Source organism: Rana temporaria, chromosome 5 (genome assembly GCF_905171775.1).
Source record: "Rana temporaria chromosome 5, aRanTem1.1, whole genome shotgun sequence".
Lineage (NCBI taxonomy): Eukaryota > Metazoa > Chordata > Amphibia > Anura > Ranidae > Rana > Rana temporaria.
Window position 1 is genome coordinate 100,743,518 of NC_053493.1, and position 21,382 is coordinate 100,764,899.

Sequence of the window (21,382 nt, forward strand, 5' to 3'; positions counted from 1 at the left end):
TGAAGCTCTGGTGAACGCCCAAGAGGGTGAAGGCAGTGCTGGAAAATAATGGTGGCCACACAAAATATTGACAGTTTGGGCCCAATTTGGAAATTTTCTCTTAGGGGTATATTCACTTTTTTTGCCAGCGGTTTAGACAATAATGGCTGTGTTATACAAGCTATACACCTCACTACTTTACATTGTAGCAAAGTGTAATTTCTCCAGTGTTGTCACATGAAAGATATAATAAAATATTTACAAAAATGTGAGGGGTGTACTCACTTTTGCGAGTCACTGTATATAGATATATACAGTATATTTCCAAATCAATGCACAAACTAGCCATACAACACACAAACATTTTATTTTTTTAAACTTACAATTTATTCTGCCATGGTTCCCACAAAAGAGTACAATAAATGAGAACTGCAATATGAGGACAGGTAAACCTGGGTGATCACATGACCAGTTAGCAATTCAGGTCAGGCTCACAGTGTGACAATCTACCTCAGGAGCCCATTCATCAGGCAGAGCACAATGTTCTCTTCCTTCTCCTACACATGCTTGGCTGTTCTTTGTGTACCTTTTGTTTGGCTTTCTGCTCCTACTTACAGGGAAATTACTAGGCAATGGAAAGTCAGAAATGTTCAAGTAATCACTGGGCAGGAATAAGCCAAACTGGTACACGTCAGTACATCCTGGAAAAGCAATGTCTTAACGGGAAGCTATAGCAAGCAACATTTATAATTTTAGCTTTCTCTTTGTCTCCGAATAAAATTCCGATGCGCAAAATGTTTTCAAGAAGAGAAGAAACCAGACACGAAGATGACACATAAGACTCAAATGTTAAAATCTCATGCACCTCGTTTCTTTCCCCCAGGGCCGCCATTAGGAATTATGGGGCCCCTTACACAGCTTCAGGCATGGGCCCCCTGGAGCAGAGAACCGGGGGGGGGGAGCTGCCACCTCAAATTGAGAAGAGGGGGGTGCCGCCGCTAATTGAGAAGCGGGGGGCGTGAATTGAGAAGGGGGGTGCCACGAATTGAGGGGGGGGGGGGGTTTGCCCTGGGGACCTCTGGGCCCTTCTTGAAGAAAAAAGGAAAACAAAAAGGAAATAAAAAAATATATATTTAAAAAAAAAAGGGGGGGGTTACCATCCGGGGCCCTGGGGACCTCTGGACCATTTAATAATAACTAAAAATATATATATATATAAAAAAGGGGGGTTGCCATCTGGCCCCCTTGCAAAAAAAAGGGGGGGTTGCCAGCCGGGGCCCTGGGGACCTCTGGACCCTTTAATAATAACTAAAAATAAATATATATATATATATATATATATATATATATATATATATATATATATATATATATATATATATATATATATATATATATATATATATATATATATATATATATATATATATATATATATATATATAAAAGGGGGGTTGCCATCCGGGCCCTGGGGACCTCTGGGCCCCTTACAAAAAAAAAAAAAGGGGGTTGCCATCCGGGCCCCTTACAGGTGTACCGCCTGATGGCGGCCCTGCATTCACACTACCACCATCTGGCATCATATTCCCAAGAACAAAATCTCCCACTAAAGCAGAGGGCAGATCTGTCCATGACCAATTTTAGGCTGCTTTCACATTGCAGCGTGGAGCCGCGGTGACGGTATAGCCGTGCTATTTGTAGTGCGGCTATACCGTCGTATTTACCGCGATATTCGGGCGCTAGCGGTGAGGTTTTAACCCCCGCTAGCGGCCGAAAAAGCGCTGCGGGCGGTATTACCGCGCTTTCCCATTGATTTCAATGGGAAGGCGCGGTATAGGAGCGGTGAACACACCGCTCCTATACCGCGGTAAAGATGCGGCTAGCAGGACTTTTGGTGCGCTCCTGCTAGCGCACCGCTTCAATGTGAAAGCCTTCGGGCTTTCACATTGAACACTGCAGGGCATGATTTTTCATGCGGTATAGCAGCGCTATTTTTAGCTTTTTTAAATGTGCCAGGGCCTCCGACAAAGTGATTCTTGCACTTAGGTTTTCAAGTGGCAATGAGACCCTTTTGACCATTGCCAAAGGAATCTCATTGCCTCTGCTGGGATCTTTCATTATTGTTAGTTCATGGGAAACAAAGCTCAAGGCTTGAGATTTCCTCCCTCCAACAGTTGGATAAGACTCCATGTATACACGAATCAAGGCCTTGAGATGAGGACAATGAGTGGTTCGGCACTGGCTGCACTACACATTAGGCATATTGGCCTTGATATCAATGTACCAACATAGAGTAGATTGACTTCTGTACAACCAGGGTGCCCACACATTAATCAAAATGTGTCTGGTTCCTTCTGAACTGGTCAAGCTTTGACCCGTGTATGGCCGGCTTATACCATTACATGATCACCCAAGTAGCAACTACCTGTAACTGAACTATCAGTTTTGGGTCAGCTGTAGTCTTTACATACACAAAACCCAGACAAAAACAGAAAGATTAATTTTATGATAGTATTCATAAGTCAAGGATTATTGTGGCAATTAAATCTTCTAATCAAAATTACAATAAATAAAATTTCCAACCAAAAATAAATAAGACTGTAAGGTTTTTGAGTGCAGGGACTGAGGTGAATGTACAGTATGTAAAGCGCTACATACAATGTTGGCCCTATTTAAATACCTGTAATAACTAACTAAAATGTACGCAAAGTCTCAAATACTCTCAAATCACCCTGGTCCATAAACTAAAAACATCATGAAAAGGAAGTTGGTCTGGTAGAAAAACCAATACTGGTATATGTACAGGATATGTATACATAATTACCTCACAGCATGCACGTGACTTGTTCCCAGCTAATCGCAGTGATTGCATGAGGACACATAATATGTTAATCCAGAATTGTTAATTACCTGAACTTTGCTTCCAGGATCATGGCCTTTGGATGGCACATACAGCACTTCTTGGACTTCATCTCTGGGCCGGGCTGAATTCTTCCCAAACAAAATGCAGCTGTTTTTTGTATGGGGTGGAAAGGCCACAAAACAAAAGCTTGGAGGTGCTTCAATCATACTAAAGAAAAACAACATTACATCATTATTTTATAATCATTTGTGACAGGAGAAAAATTTACAGTTAGACCCCTTTCACACTGGGGCGGTTTGCAGGGGCTATTGCGCTAAAAACAGCGGCTGCTGTTTCTCCAGTGTGAAAGTCTTAGGGCTTTCACACTGGAGTGGTGTGCTAGCAGGACCGCTCCAAAAGTCCCGCTAGCCGCATCTTTGGAGCAGTGCGTTTACTACTCCTTCACCGCTCCTTCCCTTTGAAAGCAATGGGAAACCGCGGCTATACCGCCGGCAATGCGCCTCTGCAGAGGCGCATTGCCAGCGGTATTAACCCTTGTTTGGCCTACCGCCGCTAAAAATGGCGGCGCCTTGCCGCCACGGCACCTCCTGCCCCAGTGTGAAAGGGGCTTAAAGCTAAAACTTTTTTACTAATTAGATTAAAACTGCAAGCTTTCCAGACAGCTCTCAACTAAAATGTAAACCTATGATTGTGGAAGTGCAACCAAGTCACCTCCACAATATACATGTGTTGCAACACATTATAACACACTACCATGAGTCATGGTGTGCTGCTTCACAAAAAAAGTAATTCAGGTAATAAACAATATGCCTTAGTATTTAGATCGCCAAAACCCCTCCAAACACTTACCCCTGCGTCCTTACTTGATCCAGCGCTGTTCCCGACTGTAGAAGTTCCCTCCTCTCTCCCTGCTTCACAGGACAGAGAGGCAGCAGCATCAGCTCCTGCTGCTGTCAATATAATCCTGTTAGCAGAGAGCAGGGGAGGGGCCTGGGCGGCCACACCATGTGCGTCTATGGACACATGTGCCCCCGCAGCACACATTTGCTATGGGGTCACACACAGAAGAGAAGGTTCAGGGCCACTTTGTGCAATACCAGTTAACAGAGCAGGGAAGCATACCATGTTTGTTATTTAAGGGGGGGAAAAAAACTGCCATGGTGTAATGGGCTCCGATATGGGAAAGAAAGAACACTGTCCCTAAGGGCATATGAAATGAATTGCCTGATCCACCTAGCATTGATGCAATGTGAAGCAGGATGCCCTCTACTGGGGCCCACATCCAGGACAAAGAAGGCCTTGTGAATAGAGGCTGTGACTTCAGGTGGACCATGACAGCCCTGACCAGGGCCGGACTGGCCCACCGGGATAATTCCCGGTAGGCTGCCTGTCCTGGGGCTGCTTTGAGCTGCAGCTGAATGCAGCACTCCCTCTCTCTCTCTCTCCTATGTGTCATACATCGGGCATCTCCCACACTGTGTGTGAGAGCTGGGTCTGTGTTCAGATGTGCTGCCTGTTGGAAGGTCCCGCCCCTCTAGACCTGCTCGTGTGATAGTAGATGGATCATGGAACACTGATTGGACCTTCCTACAGGCAGCCGAACACAGACCCAGCTCTCACACCAGCGCAGGAGATATCCGGTGTATATGTGATCCAGGCAAGTATGTATTGATGGGCTCAGTAAGGCTGGGCTGCATACATGGACAGTAAGGCTGGGCTGCATGCATGGACAGTAAGGCTAGGCTGCTTTCATGGACAGTACGCCCTGGTTCACACTGGTGCGTTTTGACTTGCGATTTTCCGGCAATGGCACCGTCCTAATCGGTGCAACGCCGCATCTGCAGGACTGCACCGATTTCAAAAAGTAGATTTTTGCGATTTCGGCCTGCAATTTACATTGAAATCTGTGCAAAAACCTGCACAGATGACTCTGTAATCGCGGCTGAAATCGGGAGTTCAGCTGAACTTGCACGATTTCACTCCCGCAGCCTAGTGTGAACCTGGACTAAGGCTGGGCTGCATTCATGGACAGCAAGGCTGGGCTGCATTCTCATGGACAGCAAGGCTGGGCTGCATTCTCATGGACGGCAAGGCTGGGCTGCATTCTCATGGACGGCAAGGCTGGGCTGCATTCTCATGGACGGCAAGGCTGGGCTGCATTCTCATGGACAGCAAGGCTGCATTGATGGGCACAGTGAGGCTGCATTGATGGGCACAGTGAGGCTGCATTGATGGGCACAGTGAGGCTGCATTGATGGGCACAGTGAGGCTGCATTGATGGGCACAGTGAGGCTGCATTGATGGGCACAGTGAGGCTGCATTGATGGGCACAGTGACAGTCGCATACAGCACGTCACGAGTTGCCGAACTTCGGTGTGGCTCTATACAGCACCTGCGCACCGACGTTCGGCTACTTTCGGCAACTCGTGACGCGCTGTATGCGACCGTCGGAAGGCTGTCAATCAAATAGGAACGCCCAGTCCCGCAGCCCATACCCGGAAGCGGCGGAGAACATCTATCTCTAAAACGGTAAGTACTGCATTGATTTTTAAAAAAACACCCGATTCTGCTTCCCGTAATTAGCCTCAATCCAATGTTAATGTTGATTTTTCGGGTAAACCTCGAATTTAACTAGATATGTTGTTTATGTGTAATTAGGTGTGGAATGAGTTTCTTATGGGAACTAGACTTAGTAAAGGTCACTGTGGAGTGTTGTAGGAAAAAGCCATGAATAGAATATAGAAGACAGCTTCGTATTTGTCAGTCCAACAATAAGCCTGTGTAAGGCAGGAGGCATGGATGGAATCCAAAGAAAATGCTCCAGTGTGGTATGAGCTAGTAATACAATGAGGCAAGATTTCATATGCACACAGGACTGCCCCAGGGACTAGCTTGATGCCATTGAGATCTACTTCTACATTGTGAATGCTGTGTGTTTATTGGGTGATATTTATATTAGGATTTTATGGGTTAAAGTTGTTTCTTCTACCAAATAAAGTTATTCTGAGCATTGTTTGGATTTGATTTTTTCAGGGGTGGTGCCAGTCAGGGGCGTCCCTAGGGGGGGGCCAGAGGGGGCCCTGACCCCCCCAACATCATGCTGTGCCCCACCATGTGCCCCCCCCCCAAAAAAATTTTTTTTTTTTTTTTTTTTTTTTTGCAATTTTTGTATTTTGCTCCCCGAGAGGGAGAGCGTCCCCAGTCAGCTCTGCGGGGGATTCCTCCCCCTCCCTCTGCTCGCCATCACTGCATAATGCGAGCGCTCACACAACCAGATATTCTAGCCTGGGCCGTGTTTAAGTGTGTGCACTGCAGAACACTGTAATCACTGAACTACATTATCTCCATCCCTTCTCTCTCCCCCCCATCTGTCTCCCTCCCCCTCTCCTGTTCTTTCAAAACATTCACAATTTACTTTCACTTTCAGTTAGGCAGATAATATATGGTGCAAATTTCTTTCCTGCATCCACAGATTGCAGAAAAGAAACTTGCATGATTCCCCCATCAACAGACAGTGGTGACAGGGGAATATCCCTCCTGCCCAGCAATTGTATTCTCCCGACAAACAGTGATTATCACCAGTGGCTATACAGCAACCACTAGTGATAATTATAAGAGAATCTGCTCATTAATGGTTCAAATCTCAGCCAGTTTCTGCTGAACCAGCTGAGATTTAAACTGTCTATGGCTGGTCTTAGCTCTTAGGCAGCCCATACATTGATTAGCACTGTGGAGTGTCGGCTTCCTGGCGTGATCGGGCATGTGGGATTTCAAACACACCCGAGCCCATCTCTATTGGTTGTAGACAGTTGAGCTCCCTGCAGGTTGCTTAGCAGCAGTGGACCCTTCTCTGACATGCTGATCGGGATGCAATCCAGGTGATGCTCTTAGTCAAATCCTAGTCATAAATATCAGTGATTTTATTGATCAAAGCCCACACTTTACAGACATAGAGCCCACATGGCTGCTGATCATACGGTTGATTATATTTATGTGGTTGTACTCTTGATGCTAATAAATACTGTGTTTATTAGATCTGACTGGGAGCATCACCTGGATCACATGCCGATCAGCATGTCAACAGAGAAGGTTATACAGCATTACTGCTGCTAGGTGACCAGCTGGGGGCTCAGCTCTCTATAACCAATAGTGCCAGCCTTCCCCTGCATGCACCCATAATGTCACCAGCACTAGGTCCTAATAGACTGCCGCCGCTGCCAAGGAGACAGATGCCAGACCAGCGCTGTAAATAGCAGGGACAGGACAGCTGGGGATCCCCACTGTGGCAGAACACCAGGGCCCGGTGGCAAGACAACCTTTGCAACCCTGATAGTTCTCCCACTGCTTTGTACCCTTATATTTTCTTGGTGTGCTGGTGACATATATCTTGTTTTCTGCCACCCTGGGGGGCCCCAGTATAGTAGGAAGGGAGCTCACTGCAGAACATGTGAAAGGGTCCATAATGGGATCGTAGTAAAGGGCCCCAGGAGATTATATATATATATATATAAAATTGCATTTTATAGTTGGCCCCCCTACTTTTGTCCCTGTCCCCCCATGTGCCCCCCCTAAATATGAAAGCTGGAGACGCCACTGGTGCCAGTCCTGGGCACCCAGGGCACTTGTATTTCCTACCAGGTGCTCTGGGTTCTAAAGCTGCGACTGCCTGCCACTGCAGCAGCCAGCATCTCTCCCTGAGTCACTGCCTGTCAGGGCAATAGAATAGAAAGCCATGGGAAGTTTCCCATAGGCTACTTCTCTGCTTTGACTGTAGGATATCTCAAATATGTCCTACATTAATGTGCCACATAATACAAGTCAAGGGGAAATCTGGGAGGAATCTTCTTGCTTGCTGTGCTGCATCTGGGTTCTGGTAAGTTTAAAAAGGGGGGATTGTGCTGCGGGCAAAAAAAGCCCTGAGTGGGGGGGGGGGGAGAGAGATTTGTGCTGGGAGGAGAGATTTCGGGGATAAGGATTTCCGCTGGGGGGGGGGGGGGAAAGATTTGCACTGGGAGGAGGGATTTGGGAAGACAGGGGAAGATTTGTAATGAGAGGGGGGAGTTTTTGTATTTTTGTTTGGAGGGAAATTTGGCTCGCAAAAGAGCTATGTGCTTGGAGGGGTAAGCATGCAGATTAGTGGCTTTAAATTGAAAAAATGTGGGGAAAAGTATTGCTTGCAAGGAAATGTTGCACTCTTCAGACCTACACTGTACATTACCCACCTCTGACCACTGCAATCTCTGCATTGCTTACTCACTTTGTGCGATATACACTCCTGATCATGTAATTCCGACTTCCAAGTCAGGATCCGCCAGCTGCTTTGATTGATGCCCGTCTCAGTGAGCCACTGAGACGGCCACTACCCGTCCCTCCACAGCTCAGCGATCCAATGAGCGCTGAGAAGTAGAGCAGAAGTGATGCTCGGGGGGAGTAAGAACCAAGCCATAGGCAGTGTTCGGTGGCTCAGTTCTCAGTTCAGAGACACTGGGGGACAGATGCAGCATCGGTCTGATGCTGCATACACCAAGGTAACTATGACTAGCAAAAAAAAAAATTCTCTTTTAAATTGGAAGAAAAGTCTACGGCAGGGCTCGACAAATCCCGGGCGCCAGGTCGCCATGGCGACTAGAAATAGGGTCCTGGCGACTTGGCGCCATCTGGTGGTGAGCCGTTGGTATTACAAGTTATTACCACCAGATGTGTTAGCTGGCGCCATCTGGTGGTGGCCGTTGGTATTACAAGTTAAGCATTACAAGTTAAACAGCAATTCTAATGTAATTTTTCACTATTTTCACTGCCATCTTCTTCCCTCTAATTAGAACCCCCAAACATTATATATATTTTTTATCCTAACACCCTAGAGAATAAAATGGCGATCGTTTTAATACTTTCTGTCATGCCGTATTTGCGCAGAGGTCTTACAAGCGCACTTTTTTGGGAAAAAATTACACTTTTTTTAATTAAAAAATAAGACAACAGTAAAGTTATCCCCATTTTTTTTAATATTATGAAAGATAATGTTACGCCGAGTAATTGTATACCCAACATGTCACGCTTCAAAATTGCGTCCGCTCGTGGAATGCCGACAAACTTTTACCCTTTAAAATCTTCATAGGCGACGTTTAAAAAAATCTACAGGTTGCATGTTTTGAGTTACAGAGGAGGTCTAGGGCTAGAATTATTGCTCTCGCTCTACCAATCGCGGTGATACCTCACATGTGTGGTTTGAACACCGTTTACATATGCGGGCGCTGCTCACGTATGTGTTCGCTTCTGCGCGCGAGCTTGTCGGGACGGGGCACGTTTTCTGGCTCCTAACTTTTTTAGCTGGCTCCTAGATTCCAAGCAAATTTGTCAAACCCTGGTCTAAGGCCCCTTTCACACTGGAGCAGGAGGTGAGGGGTGGTATAGCGCTGCTATTTTAAGCAGTGCTATACCGTCGGAATTGCGGTGGTGGTGTTCGGCCGCTAGCGGTGTGGTCGAAAAAGGGTTAATACCGCCGGCAATGCGCCTCTGCAGAGACGCATTGCCGGCAGTATAGCCGCGGTTTCCCATTTCTTTCAATAGGAAGGAGCGGCGGAGGAGCGGTAAACACACCGCTCCAAAGAGGCCGCTAGCAGGACTTTTGGAGCGGTACTGCTAGCGAAACCACTCCAGTGTGAAACCTCTTGGGCTTTCACACTGAAGAAACAGCAGCTGCTGTTTAGGGTCGGTTTGCAGGCGCTATTTTTAGCGCAATAGCGCCTGCAAACTGCCTCAGTGTAAAAGGGCCCCAAATTCTTACAAATTTCCCCCTCCCTCCTCCAACCTAACCTGCCTAGCCAGTATAAAAAAAAAAAAAAGGATCTCTATATAGTTATATATTTTTTATTTGCTCTGTTCAGAGAGGTGATTCCACAGTTCCGGCTACTCTGTATCACCTATGACATCAGAGCTCCCTGAATTCACACCCATTGCTGAGAGTTTCCTGAGCCAGAGCTGTAGAATCACATGTCCGAAGCACAATAGGTTACATTATTAACCACTTAAGACCCGCACCATTATGCAGGTTAAAGACCATGCCCCTTTTTACGATTCGGCACTGCGTCACTTTAACTGACAATTGCGCGGTCGTGCGACGTGGCTCCCAAACAAAATTGGCGTCCTTTTTTACCCACAAATAGAGCTTTCTTTTGGTGGTATTTGATCACCTCTGCGGTTTTGATTTTTTGAGCTATAAACAAAAATAGAGCGACAATTTTGAAAAAAATGCAATATTTTTTACTTTTTGCTATAATAAATATCCCCCAAAAATATATATAAAAAAGTTTTTTTCCTCAGTTTAGGCCGATACGTATTCTTCTACCTATTTTTGGTAAAAAAAAAAAAACGCAATACGCGTTCATCGATTGGTTTGCGCAAAATTTATAGCGTTTACAAAATAGGGGATAGTTTTATTGCATTTTTATTAATAATATTTTTTTTACTACTAATGGTGGCGATCAGCGATTTTTTTTCGTGACTGCGACATTATGGCGGACACATCGGACAATTTTGACACATTTTTGGGACCATTGTCATTTTTACAGCAAAAAGTGCTATAAAAATGCACTGTTTACTGTGAAAATGACAATTGCAGTTTAGGAGTTAACCACTAGGGGGCACTGTAGGGGTTAAGTGTGACCTCATATGTGTTTCTAACTGTAAGGGGGCGGGGCTGGACATGTGACGTCATTGGTCGTCTTTCCCTATATCAGGGAACAGACGATCAGTGACAAGCCACAACGAAGAACAGGGAAGGTGTGTTTACACACACACCTCTCCCCGTTCTTCAGCTCCGGTGACCGATCGCGGGACACCGGCGGCGATCAGGTCCGCGGGTCCCGGTCACGGAGCTTTGGACCAGGTCGCAAGGGTAAAAGTGATCAATGCATAATCATCAATAATTGCAAATATCGCACACAAAAAAGGGGGGTTGTATGTAAATCAAAAAAATATATAAAATTAGAACAAAAAAATGGCCAAATCCAAAAAACACTGAATTCTGAAAACAAATAACACATTGTGGACTATAAATTAGTTTATGATGGTTTTACACCATGTGCGATTGCTTGGTGTGTTTCCACATGTGTCCATTCATGTTGGAATTCATCTACACCAGAGCTGTGGGGATATGAGGGATCCACCCACCCAAGGAACCCGAGCGATATGGCCTTCCCATGTAGGGTTGCCACCTGTACGGGATTCACCTGGACAGTTCGGGTTTGGAATCATGTGTCCGGGTTTCAGACTGGACTATGGCTTCCCAGCAGGGTTGCTGGCTGCAGTTGTCTGAGCTGAGAGTGGCTGTTACACTCCTTCACACTGCCCAAAGCCAGCACTATAATCCCCCCCCCCCCTCCCCACACAGACGGGAGAGGAGAGAGGGCTCGGGGGAAATTTGACGTCCAGCAGCCTCAGATACATCTGGATGTGAGGTGCCGACTGCCAAGGGGGGAGTAAGCTCACCATCCATCCCTGAAGTCTCCCCCCTCCCGCCTCTAAGTGAATATACCAAGTTAAAATAGGGTTCTCAGAGCACCCCTTACATCAGAGTTCCCCTTTATACCAGAGGCTGCAGTGTTCCCCGTTACATCAGAGTCCTCTCTGTATATCAGAGTTCCCCCTTAATCAGGGTTTTCAGAGCATCCCTTATGTTAGAGGCCCCAGAGTTCTCCCTTACATCAGAGTCTGCAGAGTTTCCTCTTACAGTGAAAGGGACTCTGCAAGTTCAGATGTAAATGGGGAACTCTGTGGACTCTGATGTAAAGGGGGACTCTTGTTATGATTAGAAATGTTATTTAATAGCAAAATATATGTATACTTTATACTATACTGTGTGCCGCTAAAGTGTTTGGGTTTGACTTGAAGAAAAGGTGGCAACCCTATTCCCATGTGATGTCTATTTACCCCTGTTTATGTGACTCAGTACCATAAGGTATTTGGGTCCACAATTTCTGGTAAGGCCCCATGCACACGAGACGCTGGTAAACTCGAGTTCAGAGGCATTTGGGAATTTTTTTCAACTGCCCCTGAACACATTTAATGTTATCCTATGTGTCCATGCACACTTTAACGTTTTTTTGCGTTTTAAAGCAGTTGGGTTTAGGCTAGTTTTTTCAGAAGCAAAATTTTGGGTTCAGACGCAAAAGTTTTCGCGTTTCAGACGCAAATCGTGGCAAAACGAAGCTAAACGCGGCAAAACGCGGTACCGGCGTTTTGCCGCGATTTCGTTTATAGGCGTTTTTAAAGGTGACCTATTTTTTTACATTAGAAATCTCAAAAATGATGGCAAATGATGAAAAAACATAACAAAAATGTAATTGCTTGCATTGCATTGTGGACAATCCACAACTTGTGGCAGGTGTTGTGGCAAGTGACACGCTAAATACACGTACACTGCTGCTCTCTCAGCTGCTCTGGTCTCACAAAATGGCTGAAATGGTTAAATAATCAGTTTTTTGAGCTTAGGGAGGGTCTTATGATGTTTCTTAACCAAACGCTTATAAACGCAAACGCAGTAAAACGCCACAAAATTCGCAGCAAAAACGGGCGTTTTAAACACCGTTTTTTGCGTTTGAAAACTTGTGTTTAGATGAGTTTGCATTTGCGTCTCGTGTGCATGGGGCCTAAGTGTACCATCATTATTTATGGTGGTGGGATTATCATACTGGTGGCTATTATTTTCCATGGATCACCCCTTCAAGCACTGTATGCTCAGCGGGGATCAGCGGGGATCGCTCCGTTGATCCCCGCTAAGCCGGAGGATTACAGGGCGGTCCCCGCACACTGCAGAGGGACCGCCCTATCTTTTCTCCGCTCTCCCCTATTGGGGGGGGATCGGATGAACACGGACCGTATGTCCGTGTTCATCCGATCCGCAGACGGAAGAAAAAATAGCATTTTCTTCCTTCTGCAGAATCGGATCATTGCGGAGGCGGACGAGATCGGGTGTCAGCAGATGTTTATCCGCTGACACCCGCAATCTCATAGGGACCAATGTATGTCCCTTTTTATCCGCAAACGGATGGATGAAAAAGCGGACATACGGAGGTCCGCACGTGTGAAAGGGGCCTAATGCTACATGGGCACACCGTATACAGCCTGATGTGGACTCTGTGTGTCTGTGTCAATCCAGGAAGTGAACAGGCATCCAGGAAGTGAACAGGCATCCAGGAAGTGAACAGGCAGCAGCTTCAGCTGCCCACAGTTAAAATGGATGCAGCCAGACTCAGTGGATGGAGATTTCTGCAGCATATTTCGGCAAGCACAGAATCACAGTATATATAAAATAATGGAGGAGGGAAGTTTCAGAATGACAACATTTTTTTTAATATAAATTATGTGAGCAGACTGCAGTTCCTCTTTAAAGAGGATCTTCAGGCTGTATTAAAAAAAAAACTTCATTTTTTTTTTTCACCTTAAAGGAGTTGTAAAGGTTTGTTTTTTATTTTCTAAATGGGTTCCTTTAAGCTAGTGCATTGTTGGTTCACTTACCTTTTCCTTCGATTTCCCTTCTAAATGTTTTTTTTTTTGTCTGAATTTCTCACTTCCTGTTTCTCCTCAGTAAGCTTGCCCCCATCATCACAGTTGTTCTGGCTGGGGTTTAGTCATCCAGAACAGCTTACTGAGGAGGAATAGGAAGTGAGAAATTCAGACAAAGAAAAAAAAAAACATTTAGAAGGAAAATGGAAGGAAAAGGTAAGTGAACCAACAATGCACTAGCTTAAAGGAACCCATTTAGAAAATAAAAAACAAACCTTTACAACCCCTTTAATGCATCCTATGCATCAAGGTGAAAAAACATCTGATAGTTACAGGAGCCCCCGTTTTACATACCTGAGGCCGAATCTCCGTGGGCGCGATTCTGCGTTGGTTTCCTCCAGCTCTTGTGGCCTTGTCAATGGATGATTGATAGCAGCGCTCCATCTGCTGTCAATAAAATCAATGACGCGGCACGCCGGGGGTGGGGCCGAGTGATACGCTTGGCAGCTATGGCCGCCACTGTATCACACAGGAGCGCTTCCCAGAAGGAGGTTAGCTCTTGCGGGGAGGAGCTGAGACAGCTGCCGAGGGACCCCAGAAGAAGAGGATCGGGGGGCTACTCTGTGCAAAACAAACTGCACAGTGGAGGTAAGTATGGTATGTTTGTTATTTAAATTAGTGTTGCTCACGAATATTCGTATTGCGAATATTCGGCTCGAATATGGCATATTCGAGTATTTGCGATATATTTCGAATTTCGCGGTGAATATTCGCTATTCCGAATATTCAAATGTTTTCAATTTTATTTTTAGAACAGATCACATCCTAGAGATCTCCATCGACGTCTAAAAGCATTGCTGGTATGATTAGAGACCTTGGGCCGAGTAGCTGAAGCAATCATTTTATCTTGCCGAAAAATCGCAATGCGATTATTCGGCAATTGGAATATCGCGCGATTATTTTCTCCGCCCTTCTTTTGCATCAGAGCCAATCAGAGTGCTCCTACCGCAGTTGTCGAAATTCCGCAATCAATTTCGCATTCGCATTTTGCGAAATTTCGATAAAATATCACGAATATTCTGAGCCAATCAGAGGGCTCCTACCGCAGTTGTCGAAATTCCGCAATAAATATCGCATTCGCATTTTGCGAAATTTCGATAAAATATCACGAATATTCTGAGCCAATCAGAGTGCTCCTACCGCAGTTGTCGAAATTTCGCAATTATTTTCGCATTCGCAATAGCGAAATTTCGCAAACATTTCATTTCGATAAAATATCACGAATATTCGAATTTAGCGAATATTTCTCGAATATTCGGCTATATATTCGTGATATATCGCGAAATCGAATATGGCGTATTCTGCTCAACACTAATTTAAATGTATTTAATTGTTTTTGTTAACCTTTACAACCCCTTTAAGCTTGCTCATGTTTTCCACCAATAAGGTGCAGGGGTAAGCCCTAGTCCCCACTAGGGTGGCTTTGACATTGCGCTATTTCAGCATGATTTCAAAGCCGCAGATCAGTGCAATTTGGATCTCTGATTTCATTGCGGCTTGCAACTCCATGCAAGTCGCAATGAAATTGCAGAAAATTAGTACAGGAACCTTTTTCAGAGTCACAATGATTTGAATGGTTCCATTGCCAAAAATAGGGTGTGACCTGTCATGCGATTTTTGAACTGTCACAGTGCATGACAAATTGCATCGGTGCGAACAATGGTTCATTGTAGATCATTTTGCCTTATGACGATTGGGAAAATAGTAACATGAAAAATCAGACAAATGTATAAAAAGCAAATTCAGATCTGAGATGGAAGTGTGTGCTCCAGGAATATACAGAAGTAAATGTTTGTACACATCCATCGCTCTGTGATTGGTGCTGGGTGTGTATGACAGATGTGAATGGAGCCTGGATGGAGGATGTCATACATACCCCAATGTAAGTAAAGTCCCTCCAATATACTGACATTGTTCCATGACTTTCCCAATGAGGCCTAATACTGGACAGATGATGACCATTCCTAAATCCATGAATGATATGTGAGATTGCATTACATGGAGATCATCTCTGCCCTGTGTGAGGACAATGCACAGCCCTGTGCTGCATGACACCCATCTCTGCATGGTGTCCCTCATCTCATATGGAATGTATAGGAATGATGGTCAGACATGGATAGCCCAGCCTGGAGGACACAGGTAGGACATGATGCGCCTCTATATCAGGAGGCACACGCACCTCTACTACTTCTCACTATCAGGGATCATCATACAGAGGAGCCCCATCACTATGTGATCAGAGGGAGCAATCAGTCCTCATCATCACACCGACATCGGGGGAGGGAAGGAGAGCATCCTCCATGGTGCATCCATCCATCCTCCACACACAACACACTCCATGCAGGCATGTCACTCTCTCTATTTCCCCATCACTGATACACTCACTTGGTGCAGGGCCCGGACACCGACTGTCAGCCGCTCAGACTCCTCTCCGCTCTGACTGCACACAGCAAACCCCGCCCCCTCCATGACAGCCAAGGAGACACCGATCACTGCAAGCCCCGCCCCCTGCATTACACCCAGGGAGACACCGACCACTGCAAGCCCCACCCCCTCCATGACAGCCAGGGAGACACCGATCACTGCAAGCCCCGCCCCCTCCATGACAGCCAGGGAGACATCGATCACTGCAAGCCCCGCCCCCTGCATGACACCCAGGGAGACACCGTTCACTGCAAGCTCCGCCCCTGCATGACAGCTAAGGAGACACCGATCACTGCAAGCCACGCCCCCTGCATGACACCCAAGGAGACACCGATCACTGCAAGCCCCGCCCATGCATGACACCCAGGGAGAAACCGATCACTGCAAGCCCCGCCCCCTCCATGACAGCCAAGGAGACACCGATCACTGCAAGCCCCGCCCCTGCATGACAGCCAGGGAGACACCGATCGATGCAAGCCCCGCCCCTGCATGACAGCCAGGGAGACCCCGATCGCTGCAAGCCCCGCCCCCTGCATGACAGCCAAGGAGACACCGATCACTGCAAGCCCCGCCCCTGCATGACAGCCAGGGAGACACCGATCGCTGCAAGCCCCGCCCCCTGCATGACAGCCAGGGAGACACCGATCACTGCAAGCACCGCCCCTGCATGACAGCCAGGGAGACACCGATCACTGCAAGCACCGCCCCTGCATGACAGCCAGGGAGACACCGATCCTTGCAGGCCCCGCCCCCTGCATGCCACCCAGGGAGACACCGATCATCAAACCTAATGTGTGCCCAGCAGTGGGTGTGGCCAATTTGCAGTAACAGCGAGTGGGGTTTAAACGGGTGTGGTTAAATAAAACCCACGCCTATGCTGCTGTGGGTCAAGATTTCATAACAGAGTAAAGAGGTCAGGGGTGCAAGGATAGGAGTAAATGACACAAAGAGTGCAGGGATCAGGAGTAAGTAATGCAGGGATCGGAAGTAATTAATACACAGAGTGCAGGAATCAGGAGTAAATAATGCAGAGAATGCAGGGATGAGGAGCAAGTAACACATCGAATGAAGGGTTCAGGAGTGAGCCTGCAGGGATCAGGAGTGAGAAACGCACAGCCTGCAGGGATCAGGAGTGAGAAATGCACAGCCTGCAGGGATCAGGAGTGAGAATGCACAGCCTGCAGGGATCAGGAGTGAGAAACGCGCAGGGATCAGGAGTGAGAATGCACAGCGCACAGGGATCAGGAGTGAGAAATGCACAGCCTGCAGGGATCAGGAGTGAGAAACGCACAGCGCGCAGGGATCAGGAGTGAGAAACGCACAGCGTGCAGGGATCAGGAGTGAGAAACGCACAGCGCGCAGGGATCAGGAGCAATTAACACATCGAATGAAGGGTTCAGGAGTGAGCCTGCAGGACTGCACAGCCTGCAGGGATCAGGAGTGAGAAATGCACAGCCTGCAGGGATCAGGAGTGAGAAATGCACAGCCTGCAGGGATCAGGAGTGAGAAATGCACAGCCTGCAGGGATCAGGAGTGAGAAACGCACAGCGCGCAGGGATCAGGAGTGAGAATGCACAGCCTGCAGGGATCAGGAGTGAGAAACGCGCAGGGATCAGGAGTGAGAATGCACAGCGCGCAGGGATCAGGAGTGAGAAATGCACAGTCTGCAGGGATCAGGAGTGAGAAACGCACAGCGCGCAGGTATCAGGAGTGAGAAACGCACAGCCTGCAGGAATCAGGAGTGAGAAACGCACAGCGCGCAGGGATCAGAAGTGAGAAACGCACAGCGCGCAGGGATCAGAAGTGAGAAACGCACAGCGCGCAGGGATCAGGAGTGAGAAACGCACAGCGCGCAGGGATCAGGAGTGAGAAACCCACAGAGCGCAGGGATCAGGAGTGAGAAACGCACAGCGCGCAGGGATCAGGAGCAAGTAACACATCGAATGAAGGGTTCAGGAGTGAGCCTGCAGGACTGCACAGCCTGCAGGGATCAGGAGTGAGAAATGCACAGCCTGCAGGGATCAGGAGTGAGAAATGCACAGCCTGCAGGGATCAGGAGTGAGAAACGCACAGCGCGCAGGTATCAGGAGTGAGAAACGCACAGCCTGCAGGGATCAGGAGTGAGAAACGCACAGCGCGCAGGGATCAGGAGTGAGAAACGCACAGCGCGCAGGGATCAGGAGTGAGAAACGCACAGCGCGCAGGGATCAGGAGTGAGAAACGCACAGCGCGCAGGGATCAGGAGTGAGAAACGCACAGCGCGCAGGGATCAGGAGTGAGAAACGCACAGCGCGCAGGGATCAGGAGTGAGAAACGCACAGCGCGCAGGGATCAGGAGTGAGAAACGCACAGCGCGCAGGGATCAGGAGTGAGAAACGCACAGAGCGTTACTTCTGAAGTTCTGCCTAAGTGCAATGAAGCAGCATGAGCTCAGCAGTATGTGTGCTGACACTTCTTATAGGAGGCAAGTATAGGGGAAAGAATGATGTCCCTCCCACATATAGTCATAGAAATCTGACAAGTTTAATCCCATCAGCCCAAAAAAAAATATATATAACTATATTCACTGGCCACTTTATTAGGTACTCTGCGCTGCGTGCTCTGCGCTGTGTGCTCCGTGATGTGTGCACTGTGCTGCGTGCTCAGCGATGTGTACTCTGCGCTGCGTGTTCCGTGATGTGTGCACTGTGCTGCGTGCTCTGCGATGTGTGCTCTGCGCTGCATGCTCCGTCATGTGTGCACTGTGCTGCATGCTCCGCGATGTGTGCTCTGCGCTGCGTGCTCCGTGATGTGTGCACTGTGCTGCATGCTCTGCGATGTGTGCTCTGCGCTGTGTGCACTGTGCTGCGTGCTCCGTGATGTGTGCACTGTGCTGCATGCTCTGCGATGTGTGCTCTGCACTGCGTGCTCCGTGATGTGTGCACTGTGCTGCATGCTCCGCGATGTGTGCTCTGCGCTGCGTGCTCCGTGATGTGTGCACTGTGCTGCATGCTCCGCGATGTGTGCTCTGCGCTGCGTGCTCCGTGATGTGTGCACTGTGCTGCATGCTCCGCGATGTGTGCTCTGCGCTGCGTGCTGCATGATGTGTGCACTGTGCTGCATGCTCTGCGATGTGTGCTCAGCTCGCTCTGTGCTCTGCGATGTGTGCATTTAGGTTTTGTGCTGCCCTAGGCCTGACTAAACTTGCGTGCCCCCTAATTTAAATATGACCCGCCCCTTCCTGTCAAAGCCACATCCCTTTATATTCAAGATCTACCCTAGGCCTGACTAAACTCATGCGCCCCCTAATTTAAATATGACCCACCCCTTCCTGTCAAAGCCACATCCCTTTATATTCAAGATCTACCCTTCGCGTGCTGCCCTAGGCCTGACTAATGCGCCCCCTAATTTAAATATGACCCGCCCCTTCCTGTCAAGGCCACGCCCATTTCTGTTCAAATTTTCGAGTGGGGACACTCGTTCTTAGGAACTTCCCCTTTATAGCGCCGCCGTATGCGTTTTACGTCACTGCGCTTTGCTAGATCATTTTTTAAAAATGATGGTGTGTGGGCAACATCGTTTTTAATGATAAAGTTGGGAAAACAACTTTTTTTTTTCATGCTGAAAAATGATCGTGTGTACGCGGCATAAGTCTGTTGAATTTGCCCACCCTTTAAGCTACAACTCTTGTGGGAAGGCTGTCCACAAGGTTTAGGAGTGTGTCTATGGGAATGTTTGACCATTCTTCCAGAAGCACATTTGTAAGGTCAGGTACCAATGTACAAGAAGGCTTAGCTTGGAGTCTCTGCTCTAATGCATCCCAAATGTGTTCTATTGGGTTGAGGTCAGGATTCTGTGCAGGCCAATCAAGTTTCTCCACCCCAAACTCACTCATCCATATCTTTATGGACCTGGTTTGTGCACTGGTATGTAGTCATGTTGGAACAGGAAGGAGCCATCCCCAGACCATTTCCAAAAAGTTGGGAGCATGAAATTGTCCAAAATGTCTTGGTATTCTGACGCCTTATGAGTTCCCTTCACTGGAACTAAGGGGCCAAGCCCAACCCCTGAAAAACAACCCGACACCATAATCCCCCTTACACCAAATGATTTGGACCAGTGCACAAAGCAAGGTTCATAAAGACATGGATGAGCAGGTTTGGGGTGGAGGAACTTGATTGGCCTGCAGAGTTTTGACCTCCACCCCATAGAACACCTTTAGGAGAAACTAGAGCAGAGACTACAAGCCAGGCCTCCTCTTCCACATGGGGTTTGCTGTTTAATAAAATGGATGTGAACCCAAATCTTTATTTATTTTGTAATGTCACAATGTAGAGAATAAGATTACCTATCATCTGTGCCCAGTCTTGCCACACAGAGTTAATCCAGCTCTGAGCAATCCTTTTTTATTGTTCAGTGAAAATAAAAATACTTGCAGATAAAAACCAAAGTCCTTTCCGCCCCCATGCTTCGAGTGACAGGTTATTTACATATCTCGTGCACTAGCTTGCAGACATGCACAGCCTCTGTAAAAAGTTCACAATTCACATCCCCCTCCCCTCCAGCTCTCCCAGGATTGGCTGCCTTTCCTGTGTTTTGCCTGAATGTTTATCATAATATGGGGTGTGATCCACAGTTCAGTGTGATGAGGAAATGCTGCAGTGAACAGCCATCAGAATATACATAGACAAGTGATGAGGGGAGATGTATTTAGTCCGAGCTCAAGTGATCTTCTTCTTATTATTATAGTTATATTGCAGTGTGTGTCTGAGGTCACCTGATCACATATGCAACATTCCTATATTACCAGGATGTGTTATGTGGGGGAGGGGTGGATTTCTCACTTTTTATACTTACACCCAGTAAGGCTGAATGAACTTAGGGCTGGTTCACATTAGTGCACTGTGCGAGATCGCAAGTGATTCGCACCGCACTGCTGTTCAGATCACATGCGATGTCTGTACGATGCAATTTCAGCCATACAAACTGTATGGCTGAAATCGCATCTCATTTGAACCAACCATGCACAGGACCCTTTTTTTGGTCCACACCAGAATCGCATAGGTGTTCACACCCATGCGATCCGATTCATGTCCTGTCAGTTCGCAGTGCGATATGCGAGCTGAAATGGGGGTGTCATTACCATTGTATGTCAGTTCGCATATGGCAGTGTGAACTGCCGTGCGAGTCGGGTGCGATGTGGGAACCCGCAGTGGATTCGCAGGGTTCCCGAATCGCACCAGTGTGAACCGAGCCTCAAAGCATACAGCCTACAAATGTCACCTGACTGCTCCCACCAAGGCTTGGTTTACACTGGTGCGATTCGGGAACCCTGCGAATCCACTGCGGATTCCCACATCGCACCCGACTCGCACGACAGTTCACACTGCCATATGCAAACTGCTGGGGAGTGTCATACAGACAGGAAACTTTATTCTAAGTTACTTATCTAAGATAGAGTTTACCATAGAGCAGCTACAACCTAATAAACACTGCCATCTACTGGCTGAAGAATACATGAACAATATGTTCCAGCATTAGGGCAATGGAGGAGGGTGTGGGAACTACAGTATA

At 47.3% G+C, this 21,382-nt stretch overlaps 1 protein-coding gene across 1 annotated transcript in view; it reads right to left on the minus strand.

The window, feature by feature from the left end:
- The window catches only part of SCRN1 (secernin 1), a 53,291-nt gene extending 37,408 nt beyond the window's left edge, over window positions 1-15,883 (minus strand). Inside the window, exons 1-2 of the mRNA XM_040352936.1 lie at window positions 15,791-15,883; window positions 2,890-3,049 (exon numbers count right to left, since the gene is read on the minus strand). Coding sequence (XP_040208870.1) covers window positions 2,890-3,048 — 159 coding nt within the window. The 5' untranslated portion in view covers window position 3,049; window positions 15,791-15,883. The remainder of the gene's footprint in view (window positions 1-2,889; window positions 3,050-15,790) is intronic.
- Window positions 15,884-21,382: the final 5,499 nt, after the last annotated feature.